The sequence below is a fragment of the Cebus imitator genome, unplaced genomic scaffold (assembly GCF_001604975.1).
Source record: "Cebus imitator isolate Cc_AM_T3 unplaced genomic scaffold, Cebus_imitator-1.0 Scaffold588, whole genome shotgun sequence".
Taxonomy (NCBI): Eukaryota; Metazoa; Chordata; class Mammalia; order Primates; family Cebidae; genus Cebus; species Cebus imitator.
Window position 1 is genome coordinate 171,761 of NW_016107903.1, and position 11,787 is coordinate 183,547.

Consider the following 11,787-nt stretch of genomic DNA (forward strand, 5'->3'; position numbering starts at 1 on the left):
TCCTCTCTACCACCTAGTGTTTCAAAAACTGTAGAGTGTACCTTGTAGTGGACATTTCTAATCCGGGCCTTCTAATTAGCATCAAAAAGTTCCTGGATTCCCAGTCACACCTCCTGAAAAAGCTGAGAGATATATCTCTTTCCTGTCTTCTTGGGTGAGGCTAGGTTGCAAGCTCTGGGCAGTTCAAAGGTTGTCAAAATTCCTCCATTGGAGGGATGGAAGCAGTATCCCTATTCTGACTTTTCAAAGAGTAAGCTGTGACCCTTAAAAGATGATAGGTATCTCTTCTCATCCCCTCAGACCTCCAAGTTGATGCGATGTCTCCCAGGGGAATTAAGTCACTTAACTCAACAGCAATGCTCACCCAGGAGCAAGCAATGCTGGGGAGCTTTCCCCAGATAGGAGATGGTTCTTGTTCCCCTACCAGTAAAAAACTTTAAGAAACAACCCTAACCATGGTCTCACTACTCCGTACTGATTGAAGAAAACCACCTATCTGACAAATGCTAATAGCATCTACTATATATAATGTCACAGACTCTTATTTAGCAAGCGAGCTGTATTCATTGCAAACATTCACAACTTCCGTTCAGAGAGGCTGGCAGATGTCAGGTGGAAGAAAAACCCTGGAGGCCAGATCTTTACTGGTACTCACTTCTCCATCAGTCTTTCTAAACACTCAGAATAATAGCTTGTACAGTGGGTGGGGGGCCACGGTGGGTTCCACATTTTTATGATTCTAGATAGAGAGAGGGAGAGATAATACTCTTAGAAAATACTCTAACAGAAACATATGTGATCATTTAGACCTGTAAATTATTAACATTACTTTTATTCATGTTATTTGTCTTCTTCAGCTTTCTCCTGTATTCTCCCTATCATTTCTCTCCTCGCATCTGTTCCATTCCCCATCTCTTCCCCAGCCCCCTTTCTCTTCTTCCTTCACCATCTTCCCTCTTTCCATCTCAGCCTGTCATTCTTCTTCCAAAAGTCTCTCACAGGCTTCCTCCTTTCAACATTTCATTCAATCACACTAAGCAGTGCCAGCTATGATTATCCAATACAAACCCAGTGGGTACAAGCTATTGTCCTTGAAAGTCTTCCCCAGAGAAATATAGTATTACCAGCCTAACTAGCCTTATCTCCTTTTTTTAAAAAAAAAACTATATATATGTGTGTGTGTGTATGTGTGTATACACACACACATACACACACACACACACACACACACACATATATATATATATATATATATATATATATAATTTTTTTTTTTTTGGTAGAGATGGGTTCTCCTTACTTGCCCAGGCTGGTCTTGAACTCTTGGGTTCAAGCGATTCTCCTGCTTTGGTCTCCCAAAGTGCTAGGGTTATGGGGATGAGCCAATAAGCCAAGTTCCATTTTATATCTTTAGAAATGGATTGAGGCCCAGTGCCGTGGCTCATGCCTGTAATCCCAGCACTTTGGGAGGACGAGGCGGGAGGATCACTTGAGTTCAGGAATTTGAGATCAGCCTAGGCAACATGGCAGACACCCCTGTCTCTACAAAAAGTACCAAAATTAGCCGGGCATGGTAGTATGTGGCTGTAGTCCCAGCTACTTGGGAGGCTGAGGTGGGAGGATCACTTGAGCACAGGAGGTTGAGGCTGCAATGAGCAGGGATTGTACCACTACGCTGAAGTCTGGGTGACAGAGTGAGACCCTGTCTCAAAACAACAACAATAACAACAACAAATAGAACTAAGAAAGAAATACATTGAGTAGCCTTGAGATCAAGCAGGAGGGAAGGAGAGCATTGCCTTCACACGGTCTGGTGAAAAGGATCCCACAGAACTATGTTTACATCCGATGTCCCTCCTGGTCCTGGCTGAGGACCTAGGCCTTTAAACAGCCTGAGAAGCATCATCATCATCTCTGGAGACATATCCATGGAAGTTGGTAATCTAAAGGGACCTTAGGGGTATCTAAATTAACCTGCCCTTTTTACAGATGAGAAAATAGAAGGCCAGAGAAATTAAGTGATGTGTCTAAAGTCACATAGATGCTAAGAGTTAGGGACCAAGTGGTGGCTACTTCCAACAGCAGGAAGCTTCCTTTTTGATCTCTATTTCAATTAAAGAAAAGAAAAAGAAAGCCTGCGGGACAGCCAAGGATTGAAGATCCAACAACCAGGTCTCTGCTCTGCCCTGGTGCATTCACTCCCAAAGGCAGAAGGGAAAGTGCACTGACTCACCTAATAGTCAGGGCGGGGCACGTTGCTGTGGCTGGCATAGGGATTGTGCATATGGCTGTCTTTGGAGGCCGTTATCCTGACCTTAGGAAAGATGTTCCCTTCTGCTCCAAGATTGCTGAAGCCTGTTGACTGCAGTCGTAGATTTTGAAAGTCTTCCTCAATCAAGTTCTCTGTTTCAATATCCTTCTTTTTGTTATTTGATCTGTAATCAGTTAAGAGGAATTAGGATTTGACAATGGCAGAAAACTCCTTGAGGTAAACGTTAATGTTCTTTTTAAAAATACTTTTAAATTTTGAACTAATTTTACATTTATTTGTAAGTTACCAAATACACACACACACACACACACACACACACACACACACACACATAGTATTGTCTCTCACATGCCTCATCACCCAGATTCCCCAGTTGTTAACATTTCTGATCCAATTAAGAATAAGTTGCATAACCAAAGAACGCTAACAGTTTTTTATCAAAGAATAAGTTTTGGCCGGGCACAGTGGCTCACGCCTGTAATCCAATAATCCAAGCACTTTCGGAGGCTGAGGCAGGTGGATCACCTGAGGTTGGGAGTTCAAGACCAGACTGACCAACACAGAGAAACCCTGTCTCTACTAAAAATACAAAATTAGCCAGGCATGGTGGTGCATGTCTGTAATTCCAGCTACTTGGGAGGCTGAGGCAGAAGAAGGGCTTGAACCTGGGAGGCAGAGGTTGCAGTGAGCCAAGATCGCGCCACTGCACTCCAGCCTGGGCAACAAGAGAGAAACTCCGTCTCAAAAAAAAAAGAAAGAAAGTTGCAGACTTGATGCCTTACTAATAACAAAATAAAACATTTCATTATTTTATTCAGTGTAGGTTCCCTAAATTTAAGGTTATGAGCTCTGTGTAACTACAAAACCTGGACTTCAATGCTGATCCAACATAACCATCTAATTCCACTGGCTTCATTCATATTTTGCTTATCATATTATTATTCTTAAGTGTGCTTTTGAATTATTTCTAGAAATGAAAATAGAGGTCAAAGAGAGAGAATGATTTGTGATACAGTATTTCATCCAAGCAAAGTCAACACCTAAGAATCACCTCAGTGGGTAAAATGAGTAAAACAATTTCAAAGACTTGAAAGGAGGCTGGGCACGGTGGCTCATGCCTATAATCCCAGCACTTTGGGAGGCTGAGGTGGACAGATCACTTGAGGCCAGGAGTTCAAGACCAGCTTGGCCAACATGGTGAAACCTTGTCTCCATTAAAAATACAAAAATTAGTCAGGCACGGTAGCACGTGCCTCTAGTCCCAGCTACCTGGGAGGCTGAGGCGGGAGAATTGCTTGAACCTGGCAGGTGGAGGTTGCAGTGAGCCAAGATCATGCCACTGCACTCCAGCCTGGGTAACAGAGCAAGACTCTGTCTCAAAAAAAGAAAAAGAAAAAGAAAAAAAAAACCAACAAAATATTTTAAGAACCTAAAATCTATTTATCCTCTCACATTAAAGTGGAAAAATACCTATTCTGCCAAAATATAAGATATGAACTAAATGTTAGAAAAAAGGAGCTTTAAGAACAATCAAAGTGGATCCCCACTTGGCACATTTAGAATGGAAAAGAGATCACAGCATTTGCTTCCCTGTTAATGGGGGGACATTTAGTCTACCTAAATATTGTTGAATGAATGAATTCTACTGCCCCTTCCCTAAGAGAAGGGACTTTAAGGCACCAAGCTAAGAAATAGTCATGCAGATATAACCTCTGTGTGTGTGTGTGTGTGTTAGGGTCTTGCCCTGTCACCCAGGCTGGAGTGCAGCAGCACGATCTCGGCTCACCACAACCTCCACCTCCTGGGTTCAAGGGGTTCTCCTGCCTCAGCCTCCTGAGTAGCTGGGATTATAGGGGTGCTACCACCATCGCTGGCTGAGATAACCTTTCATTTAAAAAGTTTTTAAAAACCCAGGGGGTTAAGTTGAGGTTGATTTTAGACCATTTGTAGCAGAGTCCTGTACAGGGAGGTGATCTGATGAAAACTGTATTTGACAATTTCAGTGTAGTTAAAATACTATTACATTAACGAAGAGTTTTTAATGACAAAAGGAAATGGTTGTGATGTCATCTTATGGTGTTAAACCAAAAAAAAAAAAAACCTAAAATTTAAAAAATACGAAAGATACAAAATTACATATATAATAATATTTTAAAAGATAGAAATAAATCTGGAAAGTTATAGATGAAAATGCTGTCTCAAGGTGGTGGGTTTTGTGAGTGATTTTTAAATTTTGCCCTCTACCCACTTCTCTACTTTCTCAGTTTTCTTCCATGATCATGCATAGCTCATATAATAAGAAGAAAATTAAGGTAAGGAAAAGGTCAGTGGTATTAGAAAGTCCTTCCCTTATCCCCCTTCTCTTGCCCAGGAGAGGATGAGTGTGTTGGAAACTAGAGAGTATCATGCTGGTGGTGTTGTGTCCCAAGAAAAGGCCACTTCTGGCGGATGTGGTGGCACATGCCTGTAATCCCAGCACTTTTGGGGGCTGAGATGGGAGGACTGCTTGAGTCCAGGAGTTTGAGACCAACCTGGGCAACATAGTGAAACCCCCATCGCTGTTTGTTTTTAAAAATTAAATTTAAAAAAGGACACTTTCTTCCCATACCTTGCTGTGAAGATCAATGCAATTATCATGCTGAGAATGACAATGCCAGCGATGGTGCCCACAATAGTGAGGATCAGCTGAAAATCTGAAAGGGAGAAGAAAATAAGAACAGCCCCCAACAAGCTGACGTCCAGCTGTCTGCTGCACAGGTATGTGTGTTCCCGGGGACTCCTAGCTGTGAGGACCATCAGGCTCTGGTCTCCAACCCTCCAGGCTAGGTTGGGTAAATGGCCTATTTCCTTTAGCATCCCCTCCTCACACCTCCTAAACTGTGTCTTCAGCATGAATTTGGAAAGGGCAGCCTTGCCAGATAAAAGACTGTAAATACAAAGCAGGCCGATGGTGGCAGGATCTTCGTGGGCTTGGTGGGGAGTGGGGTCTCAACCGAGGGCCACACCTCCCTCCTTACCTCTGCTGCCTTTGCCTGCCCTCTATACCTCGCCTTACTGATAAGCTAAAGAAATTAGGTTGGAGTTAAATGTCACTGCTAGAGGAGCCAGCCAATGGCTTGATAATATCAATGAGGGAAGAGTCTAGACATTCATTGTCACCCATTCTCTTCTCCTAACTCTGCCTTGGCTGGCACTATTGACACGTGACTGCGGCTATGAGACACAATGTAACAGACACACCAGACTGCAAACACTTTGTGTGAAAAAAATGTGAAATAATTGGTTAATCATTTTTTTTATTGATTCCATGTTGAAATAATATTTTGGATATATAGGTTAAATAAAATATGTTCTTAAAATCAATGTCATCTTTTTACTTTTAGCAATTTACTTGAAATTTCTAAAATTTCAAATAAAATGTGTAGCTCACATAGTATTTCTACTGGGCAATGCTGCTCTAGACCTCTTTGTGTGCTCTAGACCTTCTATGTGACTCCCACAAATGCCGCCTTTAACGTGGATTCATGGGGCCAGACTAGCAAGTCTGGAAAAGACCTTGAAGTTTGTCTGGTCCAGACCTCTCATTTTATAGGTGTGGAAACTGAAAACTCCAAAGGAAGACTTAGGAAATTATTCCTTGCAATAAAATACAGTAGAAATGTAGAAATACAGGAGAATGTCACCCATCACTATCTTCATGGCTGGCAGGAAGGCTGACAGTAATATTTCCTTCATCTTGGATCACTGATCTTTAGTTCATTATGTAGATTTTAAAATATAAAATAATTGAAAATCTAAAGTTAGTATTTCTTCATCTGGTGGGGGTGGAGCATGGGAGGGAACAGAATTTGAATTTGCAGCAAAATATCCCAAACCAGTAAATAGCTCTGAAACAAAAGGATTTGAGTATTTAAACGTCTGTTTTCTAGGTCTGCTCTTCCATAACCACCAGAATCTTTGAAATGTGCTTGTCTTTTATCCCTAGTAGCAACAGAGAACACATATGTAAGCTAATGTAGGAAATCAACATAATGCTACGACTCCCTTCTCTTGTCTCAAGCAAGTCCAGAGGCACCAGCCCCCTCCTGGGCTGAATTCTGTTATTTTCTGTGGCAGAGGGGCTGCTGTCCATAACCTAAGGGTGGGCATGGCAGGGCAGGACCCAGAAGACCAACTGGAGGCAGATAGTTTCTCTCTTTATGAAACAGGACAGAGACTTCGAAGGACTGGGCAGGATGTAGAATGTGGTCACTATTGATTTCTCAGATGCTTAATAACTTGTTTATAATAGCAAGACTTTCATACTCACTGTCCTCACAGTTGAGTCCACTGTAGCCAAATGCACACCTGAAATACCGTGAGCGAAAGGAAACAGTGTTAAAGAGCCCCTGCGGGGAGCATGTCAGAGTTCCCACCCCAGTCTCCACATCTTCCTTTCCACCTTCCTTTCATTCTGTCCTTCCTTGCTTCCTTTCCCCTTTCTTTTGCCTTCCTTACACCCTCATTCTTCCAGGAGATCACCTTCCACGGGATCCTGGAAGGGTAAGGGGGGGTACTCAATTCCATGTAGGCTCATTTACTACTGACTGAACACTCCATCTTCCGTGCTCCAGGAAGATTCTGCAGTTCAGGCAAAGCTGAACCCAAGAGGCATGGAGGGTAGTGGAACCCTCTCAGGCTGTGGTGCCACATGGCTCTGCCCCTTATTTTCTGTCCTGTGAGCTGGGGGCTATTTCCTTTCAGCTCAGTTTCATCACTTGAAAATGGGAAGCTAAGACATTCCAAACGGTGTTGCTATGTGACAGGTATTACCTAGTGTGTCTCCTGGAGCATAGAGAATGCTCGAAAATGATGATGATGATCATCATCATGATGATGCTCTGTCTCTACCAACCTATGCCACCTTACCAACTTCCTGACTCAACACCTGTATACAGGTATGTGTTGCAAGGCCTATCTTCTTTGCCTAGCTCCAGCTATGGCGAGACAAACACAAAGTGACTTTTCTTACTTTTGGCAGTTCCCATTAGCATCTTCCTGGTAGCCAGGCACGCACACACACTCAGGGTCTGCGCCGGTCTTCTTTACTAAGCATTGCTTGTGCTCTGCGTTGCAGGTATCAGGACACTTTAGACTGGAAGCTTCAAAACAGAATGATCTCTTGGTAATTTTCAGAAACAATCTCTTTAACCCCAAAGTCACATGTGACGACATGACAGTGTTTTTCACATTGCTTTTTCTAGGTAAATGAGATGCTTGTTGATGTGCCCCCTGTGAAGCTGACCTGGGTTAGCCAAGGTCCCAGCCTTGGTCTGTATGTCTAAAGTTGTATCACTTGGACTCTGAAATGAATGTGGAAACAAGCAGTGAATTTTGTACGTTGCAAAAGGAGAGAAAGTGGGAGTTGTGAAGAAGATTAGAAGCAGGTGAAACACTTACCAACACAGAAAGTGCTCTGTGGGTTAGGCCTTATCAGGTCAGATTTGCATTCACATGCTAAACTATTGATGCATCCATTCCCGTCCTCATTACAACCGTAATAATCACACCGAAGGACCACTGAGTAGCACAAATTATTTAAAAAAATAGTTAGCGTAACAATATGGATAAACTAATTTGTGCAAATTACCCCACCTTGTTGCTATTATACTTTGCCTTTTAATAAGTTTTGGGGCCAGGTGTAGTGGCTCACTGTAATCCCAGCACTTCAGAAGGCCTAGGCAGGAGGATCGTTGGAGCCCAGGGGTTCAAGACCAGCCTGGGCAACACAGTGAAACCCCATCTCTACAAAAAATTTAAAAGTTAGCTGGGCATGGTGGCAAGTTCTGTAGTCCCAGCTACTCAGGAGGCTGGAGTGGGAGGATCACTTGAGCCCAGAAGTTCAAGGTTACAGTGAGCCATGATCGCGCCACTGCACTCCAACCTTAGCAACAGTGAGACCTTGTATCAAAATATAAATAAAAGTAAATAAAGAAATAAAAATGGATTGGAAGGCATTAGGGTTAAAAGATGAATCTGGGCTGGGCGTGGTTGCTTACTTCTGTAATCTTAGCACTTTGGGAGGCCAAGGAGGGTGGATCATAAGTCAGGAGTTTGAGACGAGCCTGGCCAACATGGTCAAACACTGTCTCTACTAAAAATACAAAAATTAGCTGGGCATGGTGATGCGTGCCTGTAGTCCCAGCTACTCGGGAGGCTGAGGCAGGAGAACTGCTTGAACCCAGGAGGCGGAGGTTGCATGAGCCAAGATCGCACCATTGCACTGCAGCTCTGGGTGACAGAGCAAGATTCCATCGCTGGGGCATGGAGGGTGGGGGGTGAAGGGTGGGAGGTAAGGCGGGGGGAGATGAGTCTGAGAATGGATTATGGGGAAAGAATAGGAGTAGGTAGAGTCATATGGCTCCTCTCTAATAAACATCCCAAACTGTAACTCAGCCTCCATCCTCCTGCCATATGCAAATACCTCTACTTAAAAGCGTAGAGCAAGAGATTCTTCAATTTGGGACAGAGAAAACAATTTATTTGTGACATTGAAGCTGAAGAACAGGAAGAAGTATTTTCTGGCCAGGCATGGTGGCTCACACCTGTAATCCCAGCACTTTGGGAGGACAAGGTGAGCAGATCACCTGAGACCAGGAGTTCAATACCAGCCCAGGCAAAATGGCAAAAACTGTCTCTACTAAAAATACAAAAATTAGCCAGGTATGGTGGTGCAAGCCTATAATTCCAACTACTTGGGAGGCTGAGGCAAGAGAATTGCTTGAACCCGGGAGCTGGAATTTGTGGTGAGCCGAGATCACCACACTGCACTCCAGCCTGGGCAACAGCATGAGACCCTGTCTAAAAAGAAAGAAAAAAAAGAAACATTTAAGAGATGAAAAAAGGAGTCTTAGAAGGAGCAAAAAGAAGGGTGAGGGAGGCAGGAAGGTGATTAGGAGAATGATAGATGGGGGCCCAGGAAGAAGGTAATATCAAGAAGGGAAGGATACTGGTGTCAAATACTATAGAAAAGTCAAATAAGTTGTGGCTCAGCAGAGGATTCTGGATTTGGCAGCCAGGACTGAGAACCAGCTGTAAACACCTCTTCCTGGGACTGGCCGCAATGGGTTGCTTCTGGGGTGAGGAACTTCTGGTGACTGCTGTGGTGGGTTGACTGCAGTCATGACAGCAATTTATTCACACCTTTCTGTAGCCCTTCTGCACGGCCCTTCCACGCTGTGCTTGGTCAGGTGAATTGCTTTAGCCAGCTGGACAGTTATAACCGTGATGCAAGCAGAGACTTGAGAAACACTTGTGCATCGAATCTAGGAGCCTGGAGCTAACCAGAATTAGAACAAGTAGTGGGAAACTTGAAATGGGAAATTGTCACTTTCTACAGGACAGCAAGAGTAGGTCTCGCTGAGCTGTTAAATCTCAGACTGGTTCTTTGAGAGAGACAGAGGGGCGCAGGTCCCTCCCTGTGCATGGAGAAAGCAGTAACCAGCCGTAGAGAGCCTGTTCACTCCCTGAAAGGACCAGGAAGTCCTCTTGCTGCTGTTGAAATCCTCTGGACGGGTCTGGTAAGGATAAGAGACTATGTGGAGCAGAGACAAACAATTTAGCTGACCCGGCAGCTGATGGCAGATACTTCAGTGAGCCCAGCATAGATCAATGAAGCCTTGCCCAGATCAGCAGACTATCCAGTTGAGCCCAGCCCAAATTCAGACCCATAGAATTCTAGGGTTGCAATAAGTAAATGGTGGTTGGTTTAGGCCACTACCGTTGTAACACAGCAAACGCAAACTGCTACAGCTACATGGTGGGCTTGTGTGTCAGTCTAAAGGGGAAAATAGTACAGGTAAAGCTCAGTCTTGCTCTATCACCTAGGCTGCAGTGTGGTGTCGTGATCTCAGCTGACTGCAGTCCCAACCTCCTGGACCCAAGCAATGCTCCCAACTCAGTCTCCGAAGTAGCTGAGACCACAGACCTGCACCACTACACCCAGCTAATTTTTTGTATTTTTTGTAGAGACAGGGTTTTGCCATGTTGCCCAGGCTGGTCTCAAACTCCTCCTATCAAAGAATCTGCCCATCTTAGCCTTCCAAAGTGCTGGGGTTATAGCAGTGAGCCACCGGGCCCAGCCAAGGATAAAACTTTATGTAATCATCTGTAAAGCTCTAACTTGGTACAAAGCCCTCTTGTTTCTCCTTTCTCTTTCCCTGGCCAGCAGTGATATGTCTGGTCATTTATACCTTCCTAGAGAGGAACACCCTGGCCAGTTTGATGACTCGGGAGATGGTTGGAAAAAAGCAGATGGCAAGTGAGCAGGTAAAGAGAAGAAGAATTGGTTAAAAGGAAATTTGGAGACATTTGTCAGTTCAATAATGTAGTTCTTGGCCCCTTTTCACATAGAATGAAAAAGCTTACAAAAAACTTTGAATAAAATTATACAATACTTACAACTATAGCCTTTAATGTTTCTTGGGTTATTTCTAATTGCTTTATCAATTATATTAGCCACACTCGTCTCATTTTCATTTGTGGTTTCTGTCAAAATTGTTACTATTGCTACATTAACAACCTTGTCACCAGCACGCATTTCAGATCTTGCTGACGGAGGTGTGCTAAAAATGAAATAAATCTGTCATTAATGAATTGAACTGAAGAATCAACAAATAAGTCTTCCTACCTCCCAGACTCCTGAATGTTTTGGCCCTCGTCCTGACCTGCTGTCCTGTCCCTACAACTGGGGCCCACATATAGAGTCTGGCGCTGCCAAAAGATGGCAATGTATAGGCTTGGAGGTCTCCATTTGATGTGTGTTGAGAGGACACCTATGGTGAAAACAGTGTTCTGTTGGAGAGCACTTAGGAAAACTGTGGATAATGATTCTTTGAAAAATTGCAAAAAATCATTTTAAGGATTTAGGAGCCTGGAGCTAACCAGAATTAGAACAAGTAACATCTGAAATGGGAAATTGTCACTTTCTACAGGACAGCAAGAGTAGGTCTCGCTGAGCTGTTAAATCTCAGACTGGTTCTTTGAGAGAGACAGAGGGGCCCGTGTCCTTCCCTGTGCATGGAGAAAGCAGTAACCAGCCATAGAGAGCCTGGATCACTCCCAGAAAGGACCAGGAAGTCAGGAGGCAGCTTCAAAGTGGGAATATGATTGGGCCTGGACACACATGACCTAAAGGAGAACTGACACAAAGAGGACTGGGGCTGCTGGAAACATGAGCATGTACTACCAGATCCTACGCGCGATACGAAGTTCCTGCCATCAGTAAGACAAGAGACATCAGTCTCTATCTCTGTCTCTATCTCCATTTCTCTCTCTCTCTCTCTTTCTCATCAGGACTGCAGTTCAGAGCCCTAAGCACAGCTGTGCCAAGTTCAATTATTTCATTGTCCAAAAAGAATCAAGTGATACAATCACTGAGATGGGGGAAAACGACTTTTAAAAACTTCTTCATTATCTGATGTGTGGCTCTGTGCTTTTAAGCCTCAGGATATATTTTGCTGTCTAAATGTTTTTTT

The 11,787-nt window shown here is 43.7% G+C and overlaps 1 protein-coding gene and 1 long non-coding RNA gene across 2 annotated transcripts in view; one reads left to right on the top strand and one right to left on the bottom strand.

The window, feature by feature from the left end:
- Positions 1–507: 507 nt before the first annotated feature.
- MUC13 (mucin 13, cell surface associated) overlaps positions 508–11,787 on the bottom strand; it is a 28,949-nt gene continuing 17,669 nt past the window's right edge. The window contains exons 6-12 of the mRNA XM_017516449.2: positions 10,712–10,875; positions 7,712–7,831; positions 7,284–7,413; positions 6,582–6,619; positions 4,881–4,965; positions 2,234–2,435; positions 508–739 (exon numbers count right to left, since the gene is read on the bottom strand). Of these exons, the coding sequence (XP_017371938.1) occupies positions 2,234–2,435; positions 4,881–4,965; positions 6,582–6,619; positions 7,284–7,413; positions 7,712–7,831; positions 10,712–10,875 (739 nt within the window). The 3' untranslated portion in view covers positions 508–739. The remainder of the gene's footprint in view (positions 740–2,233; positions 2,436–4,880; positions 4,966–6,581; positions 6,620–7,283; positions 7,414–7,711; positions 7,832–10,711; positions 10,876–11,787) is intronic.
- On the top strand, positions 10,374–10,713 carry LOC119469173. The gene is made up of 2 exons (XR_005197992.1): positions 10,374–10,410; positions 10,512–10,713. It is a non-coding gene; the product is annotated as an uncharacterized LOC119469173 (long non-coding RNA).